This window comes from Thunnus thynnus, chromosome 18 (genome assembly GCF_963924715.1).
Source record: "Thunnus thynnus chromosome 18, fThuThy2.1, whole genome shotgun sequence".
Taxonomy (NCBI): domain Eukaryota; kingdom Metazoa; phylum Chordata; class Actinopteri; order Scombriformes; family Scombridae; genus Thunnus; species Thunnus thynnus.
The window spans coordinates 13092053-13116328 of NC_089534.1; the positions used below are offsets into that span (position 1 = coordinate 13092053).

At 40.9% G+C, this 24276-nt stretch overlaps 1 protein-coding gene across 4 annotated transcripts; it reads left to right on the forward strand.

Annotated features, from left to right (window-relative positions):
• The first annotated feature begins 479 nt into the window (after positions 1 to 479).
• Positions 480 to 23857, forward strand: dpf3 (double PHD fingers 3). Of its 4 annotated transcripts, XM_067572991.1 has the most exons (12): positions 480 to 637; positions 9396 to 9556; positions 10807 to 10914; positions 13035 to 13168; positions 13496 to 13591; positions 13912 to 13984; positions 14516 to 14557; positions 15991 to 16128; positions 16278 to 16406; positions 19732 to 19844; positions 20904 to 20985; positions 21154 to 23857. In XM_067572991.1, the coding sequence occupies exons 1-12, from the start codon at positions 486 to 488 to the stop codon at positions 21219 to 21221; spliced, it is 1296 nt and encodes a 431-aa protein (XP_067429092.1). In that variant the 5' UTR covers positions 480 to 485; the 3' UTR covers positions 21222 to 23857. The 4 variants fall into 4 exon arrangements, with proteins under 4 accessions (XP_067429092.1, XP_067429093.1, XP_067429094.1 ...); XM_067572992.1 differs by lacking the exon at positions 14516 to 14557; XM_067572993.1 differs by lacking the exons at positions 19732 to 19844; positions 20904 to 20985; positions 21154 to 23857 and adding an exon at positions 17919 to 18651.
• Positions 23858 to 24276: the final 419 nt, after the last annotated feature.

Sequence of the window (24276 nt, forward strand, 5' to 3'; positions counted from 1 at the left end):
TTTTATTTCATTAAAAATACTTTAAAGTACCAGCTCAGAAACGTGTACTCCGAAAATCTAGCTGCATTTAATTTTAGCCCCTTATAGATATTGATAAAATAAAAATAAAGGGCTGTCCTAATCTCTCTATTCAGGAAGGCTTTTTCATCTTAATTCTTCTTCTTCTTCTTTTCTTTATGTTGTGTGTTCTATGTTATTAATACTGTAGCAGTTTCAGTTTCACTATGAATCAAAAGTGCGGTACAAATCAAATGTATTATTGTTATTATTATTTATTGTTATTATATGCTGGCGAACCAACTATAGAAAAGAGAAAGCTCGTGATATATGATATTCTTATTTCAAAATGTGTTATTTTCACACACACACTCTCACACACACAAAATAAAGCCAAATAAACTATATTTCATAAGGTTACTATTACTACTCTGAGGAATGGGACGTTGATTTTGACAGTTTTCTCAGAAGCCACGCCTAATGTCTCGATGCTGGTGTTGTATTGGTGGGAGCACAGTGATCAGGACCGCATTGGCTGTTGTGTTTTTTCCATAAGGGTCCCAAACTACACCGAGATTTGGAATATTACGTTACAGTCCTGCAGGAAAATGGCGACTGTCATTCATAATCCTCTAAAATCGTAAGTACATTTTCAATATGTAAATAAATTATTGCATAGTTTGCATGTAGTGATTGCGCACATGATGCAAAGGCTGTAGGGTTAAACGTGCGTTTAAATAAGAATCACAAATTGAACTCTTTGCCATGTACTTGGCCAATCTCCGTGTGTTTGTTGTCTGCAGGTACTGTATCCCTCTTGCTGGGTTGTGTAATACAAATTTAAAAACATGCATCCATGCACAATCTGCAGGGAAAAAACAACTCGCGCGCATACAGTATGTCTGCTCTCTCACTCACATGCACTTTCACTTAGGCAGAAAGTTGCCTTTGTCCACATTGTGCTTTATAAACATGGTTGACAGAAGTTTGCATGCAGGGCTCTTTGTCAGTGCCAGACGGTTGTATTTGCATAGATAATTTCATGCACTTCATGTCACAAAGCGCACATTGAAAGGGAGACTCTCTCTCTCTCGCTCTCTCTCGCGCTCACTGCTCGGCTCGTGCTTTTAAATGCATGCAAATATGTTGTTATACACTATCAACGTCATAGAAAACCTGCAATGTAATACAGATTTACAGGTCGTGCAGTTTCCCTGAAGTTTTTAGGTTTAAAACGGATTACTTTTAACTGCGGAAGTCCTGATGTTGAAAGTGGGCGCACGAGCAATTTATGATTTGTAGAAACATCAACCATAGTTGTGTTTTGGGGGAAATATGCGAAAGTGGTGAAAAAATCCAAAAGCTTTTTATTATTATTATTATTTTTTTTTAAACCTGATTACAATCTAGTAACCGGAATATTAATGGAGTCACCATGAATGGAATGAGCCCTGATTTATCCATTTGAGCTATTTAGATATATATTATTTATTTCTGCCCTGCATGAACTGTATAAGCTTAGTCTATATTACCGAGTGTAAGTCTGTCTTCCTGCTGGCTGACAGCAGATGTTTACCACTGGTCATGGGGAATGTGTGGAGAGTTACACAGTTATAACATCTATTGTGCAAGAGGACACATAAATGTTTTAACACAGCATGTTTTGACAGGAATTTGCTATTAAAAGCTTTACATAATTTGATCCAATGATCTGTGAGTCATCTATCTGCTTTCACTCCAGGCAGTTTTATAATACTGTGTCAACTTATCAATTTTTTAAACAAGTGTAAAACAAGTATATATAATTAATAAATATCAATCTTAATGTTGTGTTAATGTTATTTTGTTTCATTGATTCTTGATGCTTTGGCAATATTGTTGCTGTGACATTTGTGCCAATAAAGCAAATTTAAATTAGGAAATTTTACAGAGTGATTAATGTGAAAATAATATTTTTCTGAATTAATATTCAGTAGAAAGAGAAGGAGGTTGAAATGTCCCATTTGGTGAAGTAAAAACTCATGAAGCTCTTACTGTCTGGCACGAATGGCTTTAAGCTGTTGTATTCTAGCAAAACAGATTAGGCTGTAGGGAATGTAGGTATATGTGCGTTTGTTTTTGTGTGTCTTCAGTTGTGCATGCAGAGCAGCAGATTAGGAGCGTCCCAGTATTCTCCTGGGTCCATCTGTTGAGGGAGAGAGAGAGAGAGAGAGAGAGAGAGAGAGAGAGAGAGAGAGAGAGAGAGAGAGAGAGAGAGAGAGAGGGGTACACGGAAAGAAAGACAGACTGATTCTGGGGCATCCGCAGAGATGGAGGGAGGGAGCCCCATCTGCCCTTCATATATGACTTTCTCAGACAGACCCCTCACCCCCATCCTACCGCTCTTAGCAAAAATATGGAAAACAATGTGTGTGAGTGTATGTAAGTCAGATGCAAGACTCCACCTACCAAAAGAGACCAACTGTCCCAAAATGTATGTGAAATGATTGTGTAAGAGCCAATATTAAGGCACATATGAGTTGCTGTGGTTTACGTTTCAGCCCCACTGTCTGTTCGAAACAATAGGGCCGACTTGTCATCTGTCCTCAGGATGTGGCTGGTAAATCATATGCAGTCAATAAGAACGTGGTAATAATCTAGCCAGCTCTCCTGCCAGTGTTTAGCTCTGAGAGATGAATTACAACCATCAGCAGCTGGCAGTAAATATGTCTGGCTTTCTACACTCACCCAGTCTTGTTTAACCGGGCATATTTAGTTTGATTTATTTAAACTCTCTCCCTCTTTTTTTTTTTTTTTTTTACAAAGACCTCTTTGTGATTGAAACCTGGGAGGCCGTGTGGGATGGGACCTAATGAGGAGCTGACATGAGAAATATTCAAATGAGCTGTTGGCTTCATGTGCAGAGATGTGTTTATATGCATATTTGTGTCCTCTTACCTTCTTTCTTATCACTGGATTGGATTTTGAATGAACGACAGAGCTCAGGTGGAAAGTCGTCCGGCTGTGTTTGCTTAAGGATTGAAAGGATGTGGGCAAAGATTTGGGGGGGGGGAATGTGAAGGAGATGGTGTGGTGGATTGGATGGGGGGGTCGGTTATAGCGTTTGGGGTTGTGTGTTTTTATTGTGTGTGTTTGTTGCATGCGTGGGCGGTTGTGTAGCCACGCGCCCCTCCCCCAATTTGCGTGAGAGGGAGCATGAGTGAGTGATGGAGGTCGGGTGTGTTTGGGGGTTGGTGGGGGGGGGGGGGGGGATTGGATTGTCTGTCTGGCTGCATTTACTGCATATATTTATACTACACCCTCAACACAGGGGCGAACCCTGGCCTTTGTCTCTCCGAGCCCAGGGAATGGGAATGTCCGGGAATGGTTTCCAGGCACAGGGAATTAAGTGGCCAGGAACATTTTTTTAATAGAAAGCTCCATGCAGTGATCCCCCCCCCCACCACCACCACCACCCCTTGCCACCCCACCCTCCCCAGTGCTCTGCACATGGAACTGGCACATGTTTCTCTCCTTATGTTTTTTATGTGTGTGTGTGTGTGTGTAAGGAGATATGTAAGGGGAAAAGGGGGTGGGGGGGGGAAGTAGAGAGGCGAGATATGAATGCATGTTATTCTTCACATATGAAATATATTGCTTTCCTCCAGTGACACCATGCTGAGTTGGAGTGAGTTATCGTTCAGCCCACGTCTCCACCTTCCACCCCTTACCTCATCAGGCCTCAGCCTCTCTACCTCCCCTCTAGAGCAAAACAACTGCAGCATCTGAATCAGGGTTTCCCCTCTGCAACACCCTTTCCTCTTTAGCTGCTTGCACTATACCTCTCCCCTGTCCTGTCCCCCCCCCCCCCCTCAGCCCTCTTCCGACTGCACTCTGCACCTTTCTCTTTTCTTCCCTTTGTGTGTCTGTTTGCGCACGGACAAGTGTGCGCGCGAGTGTGCGCTCGTGCGTACACGCATCCGTGTGTGTGTTTGAGAGAAAATGAGTGTGACAGGGTTTGAAAGGGAACACGTGTGCCCGGGGACAAATCGGACCCCTCCTCTTCCCTCCCATTCTCTCTCCCTGGCTACTCCTCCTCCTCCTCCTCTTCGTCTCCCTGCTCTCTGCTTCACCCGCTGCTCAGCCTACAAAGTGCCACAAAGGCGCCAATCAGTGCCCACATGCTGTTGCCCTGCCCCACACTTCCTTTTCTGTTCCAGTCCCTCTCTAGTCTTTGGGGCCTCATTTCAGCCAAAAGTGGACTTCATCCTCTTGCCATCCTTTTCCCTATTTGCTATAAACCCCCATCACTCCCTGACACTTTTATTTAGATAATATAAATGATTTCTAGTGGGCAGATCATGCAAGCTTTATGAGAAAGATGTGTGTGAAGCAATAGATGTCAGGCTAAAAGCTGAGTTGTGGAAGAATTAGTTGCCTGAGTGATGTTTGAATTAGTCAGTGAGTACAGTACTCCTGCTTTGTACTACAAAAACTGCTACTACTATTATTAATATGAAACTAAAATAATTTGAGTTTGACCAAAATTGTAAAGCATTTATAAATCCATTTATAATCCAATAACATTGATGTGATGTTTTATCCCAAACAGTTCTTTAGAAAGACATATTCAAGCAGGTTTTAATCCTTTTTTATGTTCACATAATGACAATAAAATAACTAGCACTAAGTTCTTTTTTCTAATGCATCTACTGTATGTCATGGTTGTAACTGAAGGAACAAATCACAGCATCTCCTTCAAATGTGATAACTGCAGAGACAAAGCAATATTTTAATACTACCATGGCTCTTCAAGCACCTGCAAACATGCCAACGCACAGACACACAGTCACTTCTTAGAAAAAGCAGACCAGCTAATCTAATCAGGGGTCTCATTTTGTGTAGGAGAAATTAAATTAATTAAATTAAATTAAGTTTGTGGTTGTTGAAGTGTAATCAAACTTAAAGCCCTTTTGTACATTACCAGAGGCTGATGATAGTGTTTCAATTTTATGTTCCCTCAACCCCTGAAATCAGCCAGTTAAATTATAATAACAAATCATAAATAAAACATATGCATGTGAATCACAAGTCTTTGTCTGTCTGTCGTCTGCTGAATTGATTTTTGGCCTCTTCGTGGCCTGTAGTGTCTTTGCGGATGTAATCTAGACCCTATGATGTACCCTCGATGTAGAGAGTTCATTGATGTAGAGAGTGACAAAGGATGATTATGCCAATCTGAGGCACAACACTTCCTGCAGTTTGGCAAAATGGTAATTTATGTAGCTTTAAACCAATACAGACAAACATATTGATTAAGGCTGATTATTTTCTCAGTTATGCTCATTATAATTTCACAGAGCTCAAGGTGATTTAAATTGCTTGTTTAATCAGAGCAACAGCAGAACCCCCAAAGGTATTCAGTTTATTAACATGTTTCACAAAGAAAAGCATCAAATCCTCACAACCGAGAAGCTTGAAACAAAAAAAACGCAAATACTTTTCACTTTCTCTCAAACTCTCAACTATCAAAATTGTTCGACTAATCTTTCCAGTTCTAAAATAACCACATTAGTACCACATTAGAAGAAACTAATAAGTGTCATGTATCACTTCACAGCTTGTTGAAACAGCGAGGAATGTGTGTAGACCAGTGTAGACAGATGAACACAAATGTGAAGAGAAGTATATGACAGTGATTTATTATGCAACTGATGACTTCTTTCATTGATTAATTATTCTATTTAGTAGAGAGGAAGAGAAGGTGCTTTGAGTAATACATAACTGACAGAAATATGCGACAGATAAGAGTAAGATTGATGGAGAGGAATGACAGCAGACATCTAAACAGAAAGGCTGATTTATAGAGCTTACACCCCCCACCCCCCACCCCCCTCACCGCTCTCCACAGAGAGGCTTAAGTGTAAGTTTGAATATTCATAAAGTCCATAAGCTCTTCTTTGGGATTCAGCTGGCTCTTTGGGAGCGTGTGTGTGTGTGTGTGGGTGATCCTATTGGCTCACCCCCGAAGTTCAGTGCAAATGAAATTAGCATCTCAGCTGTCCGATGTCTCCCTCTGGCTGTGATAAATCATTCATGGGCACCTGTGAGGTGTGATACACCTTGATGTCTGAACATAGAAGAAAAGAGGGGATTGAAATACTGACAGGGTCCTGCTCGTTTAAGTTCTCCCCCCTCCCCGTCCATCTCTGTGAGCTTATACCTGAAAACGCTGACCTGTAAACGATTAGCATGAGCTGATGAAATGGTGCTCTGCCCATGGCTGCTTCTGCACTTGGCGTTGACTGATCCACACAAAGCTTCTCTGTGTGCTAGTATGGGAGCAATTGAGACAATCACAGTGGTCGCAAGCGCGCGCACACACTCACACACACACACACACTCACACACACACACACACACAGCAACTGCAGATTCCATCAGTATCCAGGAAGCTGTTGACCAAGAGGAATGTGCGTTCCCAACATGCAAAACTCCACTTACATAAGCACCATAACTAGGATCAGCCATACAGTCCACTAATGGGTACAAACAGTAGCACAGTACAATCTCTGATGGTTGTATCAGGTTGGGGAAGGGTGGGTTGAGGGGGGAGGATGTCTCAGGACAGGCAACTCATAGACAGATGGTCTTGGAGGCATATACACACACACACACTGTCTCTTTACTCTCACTTAACCCAACACATGAATGTACCACACAGACAAATGCACATGAAGGCACACAGGCAAACAAGCAGGCACGAACACCCACTTATGTAAGAGTTTATGAAGCCACCCGGGGACGTTATGCAGATGCTTTGTTGTTGGAAATTGGGCAAAAACAAAAATGGCGACATGGGATGACACAAGGAAGGAGGAAAAGAAGGAAGGACAGACAGAAAGATGAGGAGAAAGGGCCTGCAGGTCCACACGCACACACGTTTCAATCCAAGCAACAACTACTGACAGCAGAGATAACGCTTCACCTCTGGGAATGTGAGTTATTTGACAGGAAGTATCTTTTGGCAGATTTAGATGTGACCGGATCACTGCGACTGCTGGTTTGTCGTACTGTAAAAACACACGGACGCCACCAAAAACACCAGCTGCAGGCCTCGTATCTGTGTGTCTCTTGACAAGAACCTCAGCTAGCAACCGCCACGTGTTTAAGCCCCTGACATTATACTGTACACACACCGTGGTACTGGAGATGCATGTTAGCTGTGCTGCTGTTTTCTACTGCTGCCTTACCAAAATAAATCCATGGATACGTACATCAATGGGATTTTGATGACCTCTGGTGTACATATTTGATTTGTGACACTGCTGATCAAATTAAATGCCTCTCCTGATAATACACCATGACCGAGGCAGCTGCACTGTCCTGTATAATACCAGGGTTTTGTCTATTAAATGAAACCACATATCTGTTGTATCTCAACATAATTTAGAATAATCTATCTTCAATAAGATGTACTATTGTTTCTTTAGATTAAGTTAAGATCAATCCAGATGGAGTTGTCATGTAATTCTCTATTTCACCAATGTTGGGAAGATGCTGTTTATATTGTGTTGTGTAGGGCTGCAGCTAGCAGTTATTTTCATTATCAATTAATCTGTTGGTTATTTTCTCAGTTAATCAGTTACTTTGGTCTATAAAATGTACAAAAATGGTGAAAAATCTCAATCACTGTTTCCCAAAGCCCAAGGTGACATCCTCACATGTCTCGTTTTGTCCAGACCAGCAGTCCCAAAGATGTTTACTATCACAGAAGACTAAATAAACCAGAAAATATTCATATTTGAGAAGCTGGAATCAGAGAATTTGGACATTTCTCCTTAAAAAAATAACTCAAAACGACTAATTGATTATAGAAAATAGTTGGCAATTCATTTTCAGTTGATCGACTAAGCCATCAATTGAATTATCTTGTTGTTGAACGCTGTTATACAAATAAACTTGTCTTGCCTTTTTCTCCTACATGCAATACCTGGTCCGCTCCCTGTTGCTACTCACTCCAACCTCTCCCCCCCCTCATCCTCTTCCTCCATCCACCCTCCGCTCCCTCCACCTCCAAACACTGCACATCTTTGTGAGATTCAGTGTGACCAGAGTGCTGGTCTTTGTCCAGCTTGGCATTCTTTACATATCTGTGTAGAGAGTCAACAGAGCGCCCATCTCTGCTCGCCCAGTCAGGGAGACAGGATGACTGGCAAGCAGATAGACATGTATGCACGTAAACAGACAGACAGATGAGATTCTGCTGCTTTGAGTATATCCTCAACTGTAAATGATCTGAGTGGCACCTTTTTAAAACTATTAACCTTTCCGTCACTGATTACGATGGCTGAAATTTGGAAGAACTCTGGAAATTTGATGATAGGAAATCTTACACAGGAGATACTAATGGCAAATTCTCCTTTACGGCTGTCTCATTTAACAAAAGTAAATAAATAGTAAACTGTTAAGAGACTATTGGCCATTTCAGTTCAGTGTTTCTGCAGCAGAACCATATTTCCTCTGGCTTCCTCTCTGATTTATGTAATTAAATACAGGATCACCTCTGTCATTTTAGTAAAGAAACATGAAAAACATTATAAAAGTGAGTTCCATTTGGTTTATTCCGTCTGACTCCAATGATCTTAGCTGCAAAAATCTTGCCTCTGGACTGAGACTGTGGAGGTTATTGATAGCACACATCCTGATTTATACCGTCTTGCTAGTCGATTGTGTGCGCGTGTGTGTAGTCCATCTGTTGTGTGGACTTCGATCCGGTACTCTCACTCATCTATCAGTTTGACAGGATGAAGCATTTCATCTATTCTCATGGTTCATCATTGTGTCCTCCTTCACAGCCCCTCGTTATGCTTTGCCTGTATAGATATTCCTTTTCAGCTCAGCTGTTTTCATGTTGTTTTTGATTTTAAACAACAAACTGAGCCAAAATGCTGGAGAGAAGTCTTGGTGTGTTACATTAAGCTAGAATAAACCAGGATGGAACAGGCCCCCTAATACTTGATTTGCAGACCGTACCAAATCATCAGCCGCCCAGCACATGTTATTACCATTAACCATCCAAAAAATGTTAGCATTTAGCTGGTAGGACGTCAAAAGTCACTCACATCGCACAGACAGCCGAAATCGAAGCAGCATGCTGGAAATAGCTTGGATCAATGTCAGAAATAAGACTATAATGTTACTTGTGGGTAACTTGAGTTCCACAAAGGAATATTTTTTTCAATGTACTTCAGATGTTGAATGAATGGGGCAGTTGTAGAGGGAAATGACAATGAGCCTGTTGTATTACATTCAATACATTTCAAGTGATTATCTTCTGTCTTTCTTCCTTCTTGTTTGTCTATCTGACTGTTTACCTGCCGCCTTTTCTGTCTGTCTGTCTGTCGATCTGCGTTCAGGCTCGGTGACCAGTTCTACAGGGAGGCCATCGAGCACTGTCGCAGTTACAACGCCCGTCTCTGTGCCGAGCGCAGTGTGCGTATGCCCTTCCTGGACTCGCAAACTGGCGTGGCACAGAACAACTGCTACATCTGGATGGAAAAGCGACACCGCCAGCCAGGTGAGAAGTAACCTACTGATCCGCTGAACTATTTTGTGCTACTGATACTTCTTTCCAAATAAACAAGTCAGAAGTTCTAAATAGTGTGGATCTGTTTTCGTCCATATTGTAAGTTCCCACTTCTACTGATATGAGAGAAATAGTTTGACATTTTAGAGAAGGCGCTGATTCACTTTTTCGCAGAGAATAAGATGAGAAGATTGATATGAGTGGTATCAATCTTCTCATCTAACTGTCCGCAAGAAAGTGAATAAGCGCATTCCCTAAAATGTCAAACTTTTTCTTTCTAAATGTGGATGGATAGAAAGGATGAACCTATAGATACCGTCCCTGAATAAAAAAAAAAGCAAGTCATCTCCTCTTTTGTATATTTCATAAGTTACCACTTGCCGATTTATCCTGAGACAAGCAGTCAGAATGCGCTCTGCACATCTGGGTCGCCTGTACAGCCGAAGGGAACAATCTGCTTTTTACTGAGAGCTGGACACAAATAGACTGCTCTCCATCTTGTATGCAAAGCCCTTCAGGCCACACCCTATACTTTGTGGCAGACCTAACACACATTATATGCATTTATTCTGGGTTTATCCCTCCCCCTCCTTTACTTGATTTGTGTTTCTCTGCTCATGTAGACAGGGAAAAAACACTTATTTTCCTCTAACTATGTTTTCTGCCAAGCTAATGATGGAATATTATTGGACACAAGGGCAGAATACACAGGACCGAAATCTAAATGATACAAGAGGCCTATTTTGCTGAAATAGTGGTGAAACAAAATTATTTAAATTGGTTATTGGAGTAAAAGTGAAAATAACCAATTTTTAACATTAGATAACTTTTCTACACTGATGTTTTTTGTGCCTCCCACCATTCATCTATATGCAAAGAAGACATTAAAATTCCCAAAACATAGTCAAACAAATTCCAAGTTATGAGTCACAAACAGTCTGGCTGTAAGAGCAGGATTTCTCTGGATTTATGGACCATTAGCCTGAGCCCTGAAATCAGGATATATTAAGTGTCAGGAAAACAACGCCAGTCCACTGTGTGTATTTTTGTGTGTGTGTGTATGTGTGTGTGTGTGTGTGTGTGTGTGTGTGTGTGTGTGCGTGTGTGGAGGGCTCTCAATGCAAGTTTTGTTGAAATGGTAAGCTTGCCAGTGGTTGTTAAAATTCTTCCTGTGAGCCTGTGTCTCTTCATATATATGCTCGTGTGTGTGTGTGTGTGTGTGTGTGTGTGTGTGAGTGCAGGCCAGGCGGCGGGACAGATGTATACCTACCCTGCTCGTTGCTGGAGAAAAAAGAGGCGACTCCACCCTCCCCTCGATCCCCAGCTCCGCCTGTGTGAGCTTCGATTAGGTAAGACAAACAACAACACACACACACACACACACACAGTGACATGCATGCACAGTGAAAGCCATTGCCACCGCAGTATCGACCTACATTTATACAATCGAAGTCACTTAAACTGATGCATCCTGTACATACACGTATATGTTGTGTGTGTGTGTGTGTGTGTGTGTGTTGCTCTTGTGTAGCTGCACTGAGCTTTGAGTGGCGTTAATGCTCGCTATCTGACCATCTGGCTCTGGTTAGCTCGTCTCTCTCGCCAGGTCTCCAAGTTCATTCTCTCCCCTGAATCAATGCCTCCTCTCACTGTTCTCTGGCAGTAGACACACACACACACACACACACACACACATACATAAGCACACAAACACCCCCACATATGACTCTCCCTCACCATTGCAGCACGGAAGCACCCTAACAGGGCCTCTATAATCATTTGTCCATGAGGCATTAGAATGTAAGTTAGTCTTATGAGGTGGAAGTGTGTGCTTTTTTTGTCTGCGTGTGTGTGTGTGTGTGTATGCATCCATACATGCATATGTGTGTGTCATAGGGGATTTTAGCAAAGGAATGTCCCAGGAACCCGATAAGGGGGAGAAATAAAGGCACGTCTTTGTTTCTGCTTTGCCACACCATTGTTTCCCCCTCGCTGTCTTCCAGACGCAATATAATACTCAATGCTGCTTTAAGTCTCCTCTCTCCCCTTCCCTGTTTCTCTCTCAACCCAACCGGTCAAGGCAGATGGTCGCCCACCTATAGCCTGGTTCTGTTCGAGGTTTCTTCCTGTTAAAGGGGAGTTTTTCTTTGCCGCTGTCGTTAAGTGCTTGCTCATGGGGGAATGCCGGGTCTCTATATATTAAAGAATACAGTCTAGACCCGCTCATATGAAAAGTACCCTGAGATAACTTAAAATTAACTTAAAAAACTTAAAATTGACTTTAAAAAATTGACTAGGACAGTCACAGGACAGTCATTTTCAGAAAAAAAAGGAGAACTCCCCAGAGCAGCAACCCACCAACCGACCACAGGACATAAAGGGAAAGAAAAGCAGAGATGTACTGTAGTTAACAAGAGCAGGAAAGCAATCGTAGCTGAGGGTGAACGAGTAGAAGTTTTGTTTTTCAGAGATCCAGTTCTGCAGTTTGGCTCAGATATCTATCATAACATGACAGAGGAATGCGAGTGCTCCCCTCTCGGGGCTTTTGGAAATGCTTTATGTTTATTTAATGCTTCCTGAGCAGAGAGGTTTGTCTGCGTGTGTGAAGGTACACAGAAGACTCTGTCACAAGATTACTCTTGAAATAGTTTTAAACCGGAATTCAATTCCTTTTTTTTATTTTTCTACACCATCTGTATTTGTCTTCATGTCACAGCTCACATCAACAGCTGTGCTTCAGCAGCCATTTTGCTTCCTTCAGTATAAAGTCCCCTTGTTTAATCTGATCAAGGTCTAAAAAAAAAGTGCACACATACGGCATGAGGGTAGATGACACTGAGGGCTTTTTATATACATTTGAATTTGAAGATGTGTTAAAAGCATGTTTAACTTCTTACCCCACTGTCGGTGTCAGGAGAGTCAAAGGAGAGGTGAGGAAGAACAGAGAAAACACAAATAGAAATAGAAACAAAGAAATAGGAGGAGGAAGAGGAGGGAAGAGAGGACACAGAGAGGTACAGCAGCTCTGCATTCAATAAGAGATTCTTACAGCGTCAGTAGCGCAGCTCATGCCCCGTCTGTCTTATCACATCCCCACTTTCATTCTGTTTTCAGCCTGGCATTAAAGTTCAAAGAGGAGTCGATGCTAAAGCCACCGCCTCAAGTTCAACTCCACGGAAATGAAAAGAGAGAGAATAAGAAAGATAAAGTACATTGGAGGAGGCAAGAAATAAAGAGTGAGATATTGGAGACGCAATTTAGGCCTATAAGCAGTTTTTTTTTTTTTTTTTGGTTCATTATTTCCTTCCTCCCTCACTGTGCCCCTGGTGCACCATAGTTTTTTTTATTGATGTTGAATCTGGCAGCCTGCCTCGTTAGCCGTTGGCCCTCCGTCCAAACTAAAGTGACACTTTGTGCATCCGAAATGTAACGTCTTTTCTCTTACCCTCTACTGCCCCCACCTCCACAGAAGCAGAGCTGGCCCCCAAGCGTGAGGTGCCCCCGGGGGAGGCCACAGCTTTGGAGGCCCTCCTGAGGGGGGAAAACGTACTGGAGAAAAAAAACAACATCAATAAAGAAGAAGAGACCTTGCTGGAAATACAGGTATTTTTGTTACTTTGCATTTTGTCTCAACCATAATTAAAGTTATGTGTATTGTTCTGTATCGTTGGTAAGAAACCTCACACCCAGTAATTGAAGTTAATGTACGATCTTTCCATCTAAATGATCTCTATAGCAGGATTTCACTGTAATTACTTAATTTGATAAGATCTAGAGCAATAAAAGCAGTCTTGTATGATGCGCTTTGGAATGAAATTAGAGCGTGCAACTGAGCATTAACCCACACCTCCATGTTTTACTCCTCATCCTCTTTTCCTCCTCATCATCTAACTTTCTCTCTTTCTGTATGTGTGCATTTGTGCTCTGCAGAGAGTTCTGGAGGCAGATGAAAACGGGGATGGTTTCCATGATGACGAAGACTTTGAACTGGAAACTCCAAAGAGAAAGAACAGAAACAGAGGCAAAGTGAGTGTCAGACACAAAGACAGGATGTGGGAAGTCACACATACTGTATTTGTGTGTGTGTGTGTGGTGCAGAAGAGAATAATAACAGTTTTGTCAATACAAAATCCATTAAATGAAAAAAAAATCTACAGCATGTTGCTACCATGAAAGCAAGGAAGATTAATGGATTCTGTCTTCGCTAAATACCATTTAACCAATCCCTGTTTTTGAGACATATTTGATTAATTTTGCTGTTTATACAATATGCTGTTTAATATGCCGAATTTGCGTTGAAACACTCAAACACTGGATGATTAAGTATGTGTTGGATTTCGTTTCAGAACAGAGGATCAAGTCGCAGGAGGACAGAACCTGTTAACATCGACGACCAGGACAAACCTTACGTCTGTGACAGTAAGAGAGAAGAAAAGTTGCCTCTTTCTTACATCATGTGCCATCATGTTTTTTGTACCATTAAGTTTGTCTTTTACATGTTTGTTGACCTAAATTCAGAAAAAAAATCACAATGTTTCTAAAAGCTTGTGGTGTCTATGACAAAAGACTTACAGTGTCTTCAACCTAAGCCTGGTTCCAAATTATTATGGAAACTTTTCTCCACATGCCTGCTCAAAAGTCTTTGCTTATACATTTGAAATTTAAAATCTAGCAGACAAGTCATTTTCTCTCATCTTTCAATGATAGCCCTCTCTCCTTCTGTTCCTAAGAGCAGTGCTCTGCAGCATGAAGAAAGACTTTGCTGTCAATCCAGACCTGACTAGCATGCAACTTTCGTACTTGGACAGAATCCAGATGGAATGGATTGCCGTGGGGATGTGGATAGAGATAGGCACGCTGAATGAACCCCAAACAAATGAATCTCATCCTCGTTTTGTGTCTTGTTCTGTCTTTCCTTTATTGTTTGCTTTTGTGTCTTCTCTGTTCCAGATAGATACAAACAAAAGCATAACTCAAAAAAGGCTGAAGAAGGTATCTGAATCTGTCGCCATCTTGTCTTTCTAGGGGCTCCATGAACTGTCTTTATGATTGGGCCTTTTTGCTTATGGGCATCTGGTGTGGGAATTGCTGGCTGAATGCTAATCCTTCAGAGATGTCTAATGCTTTACATGCTTTATACTAGTACAGACAACCTTCCTGAATTCAGTGCAAGCATTGCATGACACTAACGCTATGCCATGTGCCTTAACGCTTGCTCATTGCAAGGCATGCGCCAAGTGATGCTTTAGCGCCAGCTCAGCTAATGCCGCACTGAGGGATGCATGTTTCTTAGGCCACTCTAGCTGTGACGTGATCCACAGATGTAGCCATTGTAGAAGTGTTTACACTGAAAGGAATGTCATGGAAAATTAAAATTTTAGTTTGTTTTTAACCATGGTATTGGATGGTGGTAAAATATGCATATTTCGTTACGCTAAAGTTGAGATACATAATAAGAAACTTCTATGATGGCTACAGCTCTAATGTGCTCACTTTGAAGAGTTTTCTATGATTCCCAAGAATAATACTAGACTAGATTGATAGTCTGTGCTAGTTTCATACTTTTGTAGCACACCAAATGCTTCCAACCCAATCCTGTTGTTATATGTACGAGTTGTGACGTCCATGGTGTCGCAGTAAAACAACAGCAGGATAAAAAAGATGCTTGTTGAGCTCCAGCCTTGTGTTAGTGTGCTTGTAATAATCAACAACAGCATTATATGTGTAAAGAGTAATAAAAACTATGTAATGTTGTTAGAAGCAGCTGTAGGAAAATGCTTTAGATACAGCCCCATTCTATCAGACTTTTCAGTGGACTTTCTTGTGAAGTAATTATCAATAAGATGATGATCTTTGGTTAAATGCCTGATTTCACATTAGCTGTCTGTCCTAAGGGCCTTATTGCTTTTGAAATTTTCCAGATAAAGCTTTTTTTCCAACCCTGTCTTAGCAGCAATAATCTATGCTCTCAACACTGTCTTAAACTGAACAAAGTCTTAAAGTAAATGAGGAGTATGTTACAGTTTTAGCCATTTTTTATACTGTTTAAGTAACATTTTATAATCGGATATATTGTTACAGTGTTAGTATTGTCAGTATATGTATATAGTCTAAAACACAGTAAAACTAACAACTTATAATAAAAGCATACAACAGCTTGGGGTGGATGTATTGGTCAGTTTTCTGCTGTATATGATCTGGTTCACATATAAAATAAGTTTGAGGCAAACCATCAAACATGAAAACTGACATTGAAATGAAGTTACTACAAATTGTCTTTGGCATCCTCCACACATTCTGTTTTATTTCCATTTAGGCAGGGACGACAGTTGATTTTGAGCAGACTCTCAGTCTAGTATATTTGGTGCTCTACGTTGCACCAGGTTTTGTGTGTTTCTAAAGGACCTGTGATGTTTTATCTGTAGTCTGTGGAAAGCGCTACAAGAACCGACCCGGCCTGAGCTACCACTACACCCACACTCACCTGGCAGAGGAGGAGGGAGAAGAGGAAAAGGAAACAGAGATGACCCCGTCTCCTCCACAGAGCTCTGATCACCATAAACGTAAGACGCTACCTAGAATGTAATTGCGTAGAACAGGAATGTAAGTGGTAGCACATAAAAACCAATGTGTTTTTTTTTAATGATAACCCAGATGCCGTCAAGCTGTCCCATGTATACTGTTCCTTACTTGTGTCTGTTACTGCCGACAGCTCAGAAGGGTCCAGATGGTGTCATCATCCCCAACGACTACTGTGATTTCTGCCTCGGAGACCAGGGCTCCAACAGGAAAACAGGCCAGGCTGAGGAACTGGTGTCCTGCTCTGACTGTGGACGCTCTGGTGAGTCTCCACAACTTTCCATTCCATTCTTGGTTCGCCTCACCATTAAAGGAATAGTTTAAAAGTTTGCTAAATATGCTTATTCGCTTTCCTCCCAAGAGTTAGATGAAAAGATTGATACCACTTTCATGTCTGTATGGGAAATATGAAGCTACAAACAGCTCGCCAGGCTCTCTGTCCAAAAGCACCTCCCAAAGCTCACTAATTAGCACGTTATATCTTGTTTGTTTAATCTGTACAAAAACCAAAGTGTAAAAAACTGTAGTGTAGAAAAAAAAAAAGTTGTGTTTTTACAGGGAGATACGTGCCTGACTATTTCTTGGCTGGACACTGTAACACCCTGGAGTCTCCGCTAGGCGCAGTAGCTTCATATTTAGTGTGCAGATATGAGGATTGCTTTGACCTTCTCATCCAACTCTTGGCAAGAAAAGGGAATAAGCATATTCCTAAAATATTGAACTTTATTGGTGTCTCATTCTGTATAATTTGAGATGATAGCAGTGATTACATTAGCAGTGAGGACAAGAGAATACCATTTCTTATGAAGAAATAATGAAGACTATCAGAAATTAGTTGTCTGCTAGACTCTTACTTCATACTTTAATTTGTGTCTACTATACATCTCATTTTTGTTTCCCTTTGCTTCCTTTTTATTCACAATCTTGTTCATGTGTATTCCTCGCTTCCTTGCGATGTTTAACTATTTTCTACGTGGACTGAAATGGTGGCCACAAATCTGATGCAGTTTAAGAGTCTGCATCAAAGATGTGGATTAATAATCATATCATTTCTTTGGGTGATCAGCCAATCAGTCATGATAGTATTATTACAAAGTCTAGTTAGGCCTTTACAGTTCACAGTAATGTTCATACAGTTCAGTCTAGTTGGTAAAAAAATCACTAAAATACAAAGGACACCTTCATTTCAATAGTTATTCCAAGTCATCTTTGTTCAAACTGACCTGTGTCTTTTTAGCTGATGATATAGATTTCACCAGACATTTATGGTGCGCAGTGAAGTGAGCTTTTATGTTGCTACCGTGTCTTTTCAGTGGGTTGTCAATGAGCCTTGTCGACCATGAGAATCAAGAGCCAACTGCTGAAACTCTTTGCAATTTTCCATTTAAAAATAACATCGATTTATAGGATCCGCTGCTTGCTTCCATCCTGCATGCTTCTCCATGTCAGCCTCGTCCATCAGTAAGGACTTCTGCCTTTAGACGACATGCCTTCACTCTTGTTCCTCAGTTCTCATGCATTACCTTATGGCACATTTGGCTGCATTTTTGTTTCTTTTTTCCCCCCTTTTTTTTCCCACACTAGCCAACTCCACCTCTTCTGGATATCTCAGCAAAACATTTATGGGATCAGCTCAACCGTCCTATGCAATAAGAGAGCAGGGTGTGCATTTCAGCAAGCGAAATGTTTTCTTGCCACAGTAGAGTTTGTTAGGACAGCTGCAAGAGTGTGTGGCCTTTTCTGTGTTGCTCTGACGCTGATGTTTTCATGGTAGCTGGAAGAGGAGGAGTGAAGAAGGATGGGAGGAAGCTGAGTGCTCTAGAAGAATTGTTCGGCAGCACATCAGACAGCGAGGCCTCCACGTTTCATGGCTTTGAAGACGCAGAGCTGGAAGACATTTTGTTTTCAGACGATGAGGCTGCGGATGACAGCTGAGAAGCAGACTTTCTGACTAGTTGGACATTTTTTGCAATATGAATAATTTTCTGAAAAGATGTTTTTTCATTTTAGTCGAACACTGAAAAAGAAGGCGCAGATCGGACTACAGTGGCTCACCTTGAGGGCACTTCTACCAGAAAAGTCACCGGATTTATTTTAAACTCTTGGAAGAGACGCCGGATATATTTATACGCAAAGCCAGCTTTTTCTTGGAAGTTTCATTTCTGATGGATATACAGTATTGCCATTTTTTTATTATGCTCATGTGGATTTTACAGTTTGATATGTTAAGACATTTTTCAATTTTTGATAGACAAAACAAAAAAAATCTCTTACTTTTGACTTTGCTTGCGTCAGATAATCAACATCATAAACTTGACGGCCATGTTCCTGTTAACTCTGGACTGGAAAGGTTGATAGCACACACTGTGGACCAGAGAAAAAAGGAATAAATGACATGAGGTTTTCCATGGCAAAATGAATATGAGTTGCTGCTAATGTGGCAGGGGGAGGGATGAACGTTGGACTCTTGAGTCACTCCATTGGCTAAGAGGACAGGTAGCCGAGAGGTAAGAGCCAATCGGCATCCCATTGCTCCTGTCAGTAGATGCTGAGTAGATGCGCTCATTCTACTGCCTGCTGCTAATCCGTTAAAGCTGATAGGCCATCTATTCAACTGCCACAGCTAATTTCTCCCTGACTGTAATTCCACAGTTTCATTTGGGAGGCAGGTCGCAGCTTCAACTTGACACGTTTTGTCTTTATTCACCCACCAGAGGCTGATAGAGAATGTGTTCAGTGTTTTCTGGCTGCTTTCCCAGTCCAGATGTAAATCAGTTCTTCCTTGATTATGGCTCATTCATGGCTCATTGATACCCCATTGATACTGTGTGCATGACATGCTGACAGAACTGTGACGCTAATGGGGATGCTTTAAAAGTTGGCAGTAGATGTAAAAATGTGTACTTCACATAATATACCAAATAACATTCAGAAGATGTGTTGCAATGACTGTAGAATTATGGGAGGATGATAAAACACTACTTGGCTGGTTGTTTTCCAGACATATAATCACTTGTCTTTTGTGGTTAGATTCCTTTTGATGCACATTTCATCCAGCTGTATGGACTGTCAACACTACGGGGTGCAATTACAGAAGTCTGAATCACAGACACATTTAACACTTACTGCTGGCTCTTATAAAGACATAGACAAGCTTTTTTTTTCATCTTTTTTTCATGATGGCAGACATATTGTTTCTAAATTACTTCAGCTTGACGTTCCTTTTGATTCACTGATTTCTGCTGTATCTCAAAAATGTGTTTACAAAAGAACATTTTTTGCATCAGATGAGAATTTCCTATTTACTCCATTAAGAAATTACTTAAAATTAAGAAGGCGATGTGGCAGATTCAGCTGCAGATGATGGAAATCAGCTTTTGATGGATGCTCTAAATATATTTAGATGTGCAATTACATTTGTGTCTGTGTCTTCTGTCTCCTGCACAATTTCAGAGCTTCTGCCACATGTCTTTAAATGATTACCTAGGAAAATGCTTTAGACTTTGGTTTGCAGACACTTCCGACGATCCACGCTGTAACCCATTCCTTCTTCACTGTTCTCGTCTCTCCTCACCGTCCCTCCACAGGTCACCCCACATGCCTGCAGTTCACTGAGAACATGATGCAGGCAGTGAGGACATACCAGTGGCAGTGCATCGAGTGCAAGTCTTGCAGCATCTGTGGCACCTCAGAGAACGATGTACGTATATCTATGATCCTCTGTGGATCCGGAAATGTCAGTGTTCAAATGTAATTTCTAGATTTCCCTTTGATTTTGCTTTGAAGCTCACCAAATTTGACTTGTTTTCCTTTTAATGCCTTGACCTTTCCACATCCAACATTCAGCCTGTCATGAACAATACATCACATTGAACTTAATTTACCATATTGGCCAAGCATATACTTGATAAATCACCCTTCCAGGTTCAGCAATAATAATTACATCAGTAATATGTTTTTGTAAGCATGAAGAATATGCTTTTTTGCGATAAAAGCTGCAAATGACCACAAACCATAAATAGCACAATTTAAAACAAATGTAGTCCAAAGTGCTTTACAGGGTAATAAAACATTAAAGACCTGCTCCAGACATGTTTTAAGATCCATGGTTAAAATTACATCTACTCTTTCTCCCTCATTGAAAAATCTTGAATCTGTGAATGTGCAAATATTTTTCACTTCAGAAGTTTAACTGATGGACACAAGATGTCTCCTACTTCACTGTAAAGTCCATTCTCAGTTTATTTGCACTGGAGGCTTCAAGTTTCCCCATTACATTTGTGTAAGTTGCATACTGGACCACGATTGGCTCCAAACTAGCTATGATGTTACGCTTTAAACTGAGATTTAAGGTGAGCCTGAAGAAACATTCTGCAAATAATAATAATATTGTAAACACTTAATAAAAAGGACTAACTGAAATAATAAAATCTCCTCCATAGCAAACACTGTAACAAAGGTGGATAATATTACATTGCTGTCAACATTTGAAAATCTTTTTCTTTTTATTGCATAGTTTCAACAAAGAAGGAGGGCAGAGGATTTGGCCTCTTTCAAGCACTGTTAGCTGTCTCATGATGCTGTGAAAACAGTACAAAGTGCCAGGCATCTTTTGTAGCTGATGAGTGCTGCTAAATGGCATTCAATATAATATAAGCCTATAAACCTTTATAGCAACCTCAGAGTTCTATTTATTTGTCTTCCCCCTGTACATATTTCATATAATATCTAAGATGTTCACTGTGTGCTGCCCATGTAGGACCAGCTGCTGTTCTGTGATGACTGTGACAGAGGATACCACATGTACTGCCTGAAGCCTCCGATGACCCAGCCCCCTGAAGGTACAACAGCTAAGAGCCACTCTCATTGGTTTTATTATACATCAGTGGGTTGATACAATATAAGTCTTACTGTACTGTATATTTGAGAGAGGCTACAGGCGAAAGCTATATATGGAAAAGAGCAGGAAGGAGAAAGATTTCAGCCTCTCTTTCTCTCTCTCTTCACAGGGAGCTGGAGCTGTCATTTGTGTCTGGACCTGTTAAAGGACAAAGCCTCAGCTTATGGAGAAGCATAACGCCCTGAACATTCCTCTCAGCACACACAGTATATATATTTGTACATGTACATATGACTGTTTGACATGCCCACACACATAAAGCTTTCTCTCAGATAGAATCCAGCACACACAGATACAGACACTCTCTCTCCTCTCCCTCTCTCTCTCTGTCTCTCTCCATCCAACACACACACACACACACACACTCCAGTGCATTAGCAGGCTCAGGGCAGTTTCCTGTGTGAGGCGAACAGATCCTCTACCTCTCATATAGCCAAGCAACACTCCAGATGCAAATGCCATCAACATGCGATCTCGACCGTAAGTCAGCTAACAGCAGGTCTGCCGCTCAGTCATTTCTCTACCTCACCACTCCGCAAACGGCAAGAAGCCAAAGTAAGATTGATGATGGCCAATACTGTGTAGTACATGTATGTGTATGTGAAGCACACTTTCATTAAAACCGAACATCTGAAATCCCTGGATGGCGGCAGATGTTTTCCCCCTGATTTCAATGGATTTGAGTACGATTTGGAAGACGTTTCTCCCAGAGTATTTGCCAAAGCTGTTTCACTTGCTCCCCTCGCTACTCAAGCTCGACAGTGGGGGAACCTGACTAATGTTTGTTTAAATTTCTCTTTCTAGCTCTACTCCTCTCCTTGTGTTTAGACTTTACAGTGACATTCCTATTTTATATCTGGACAGGCTCAGTGTTATGTTATGCCATCTTTCACAGGTTTTGTCAAGCTTGGTGAAATTTATATCCAGTGCTAAGAGGAAATGGGGCTTTGACTATCATTCCTTTTGGACCGCCGTGACATTTATAATCCGCGTCTGTTTTCTGTATCCTCGCAGTTGCTAGGATACCATGGTGCTCAAATGTGACACTTTATAAACGATATTCCTTTACACAGAATGAAACATGGTATTTATACATTGTTGATTATAGTCCAACGTTACTGTCAAGGAGATCATTGTTACTGTAAATCAGTGGTTCCCAAACTTTTTCTGCCATGCCCTCCCTTTGGAAGCCCGTCCACTCCACAATAATAGATCATTTTAAACAGGAGCTCTGTATAAGGGTCTTATATATGAATACAATGGCTATGTACATGATACAGCTGAAGCTAAAACACTGAGGCTAAAGTTGCATATCCAAAGTAGGTAAAAGTGCAGTGAGACGGAAGTTTTTGTTTAATTTTCTTTTTTGGAAGTAGAGTGCTAAAAAAAGTTAAAGGGGCTCATGTGTTGAGCATCTTGGCTCCCATGCAGTGGATGTTCAGGTCCTGAACGGCGATTTTTGTAACCCATTAACCCATATCATGATAAAGTTGGAAGTTTTGAAGTAACAACTGTAAGTAGTAAGCTAGCTTTGCCGAGCATGCTAACATTTGCAGTTTAAATTAGAGTTGAATAAAAACAAGTCCTTACAATTTCACTCTGTTTTGGTTATGGAAAGACAGTTCCTTCAAACTCTTTCAAACTTCAAACTTCAGTGTTGCTTCTCACAAATTCCCAATGGGCAGTCTCACAAAACACAGTCTCTAAACTATGATTGGACAGTCTCTGTTTGGGAGAGTGGTCAATAGATTCTTTTTATGGCAGATATTTTGACTTGTCAAAGCAGGAAAAACACAGGTGTAAACAATAATATTAAAAATGGCACCATTCCATTAATTGTCCCAGTAAGCTACGTCAGTCAGTGAGCACGTGCTATACCAGAGCGCTTGAACTGGCTCATCTAAATGGAGTGCAGCCATCGTTAATGTTACTAATTACACCTGTGTTTTTCCTGCATTGACAAGTCCAAATGTCTGCCATGCAAAGGGGTCTATCAATACTGTTATCAGTTACGCCTGTGTTGGACATTTTAAAATAATCTGCTGTGAAAAAGGTGTATTCAACTTCTGCACTGTGGTTTCACTCATCACCACGTTTTACCCCTCACTGATGTGCGCCTCCTGCAGCAGCTCTGCACCCCTCCAGAGGTTTGGGAACCACTGCTGGTGCAATGCAACATGTGTGTTGTCAAACCTTCATTCATGACTATTTTGAACAGGCAGTGTTGTGAATCGTATACTTTACATGTCCCGAGGAAGCAGTATTTATGTGTGAGTCCAGTCTGGAAGTTGGCACAGCTTATGTAAAGAAAAAATGGGAACACTTTTTTTTAAAAGCAGTTATAGCCAGAATGTATTCTAGACATTCTGTTTTTGTATGACGACATGAGTAAGGCTGATATGTTAAATTGGCTTCACCTTAAATGTAATACTGAAACCTCCAATGCCCCATCAATGTAATGTATTTGTACTAAGCAAAATAAGCTCATAAACTTTAAAAAAAAGTACTTCAGTGTGCAAGCATCGACAGGATATTACATTCTGCATTTGTGTTTTGTTTTGTGAGTTTGTATGTCTTGCTTTTCCACAGACAATCATGACCTACTGTAGCTTAGTTACATAATGTCAATAACATGCAGAGGGTTTTATTGTGCTTTTCCATGGCGGGTGAAATGGCCCTCTGTGTCTTGCTTTTGAAAATGTCTCGGATGTCATTCTTATTTGATGCCATCACCTACAGTAATTCCAAATGTGTGTTGTATTTTGTTAAGTAAATGTTATGTTTTGTGTTGAAATAAAGACATTTGCATAAATCTTGTTTTCCTTGCACATCATATACAAACTGGAGTTATCTTCAGTCCTCTAGTTTGCCATTGAAATATATTATCAGAAATACAATAAAAAAAACTGTGTTTCTGTTCTCTTTCAATAATCCATTGCCAGGAAACCGTAATGCTGTATATACAAATTGCAGATGGGCACTGAGTGTTCAGATGACTCTGGCCATGATGCCTGTGTCTGATGTGAATCAATGATAAACTAATGGACAGATTAGCGTAATTTTACCACAAAGATATCATTTTTCTGTCTGGCAGCAACCCTTTGTGTGGATGCTCTCTCCAGTAGCTACATTGGGGATAATGAAGGTTACAAGCATGTCTCTCACTATAAAACTTCAAGTGTAACAGTGTTCAGCTAATGTGTAATGGGTTATTTTTTTCACCAATTTACAG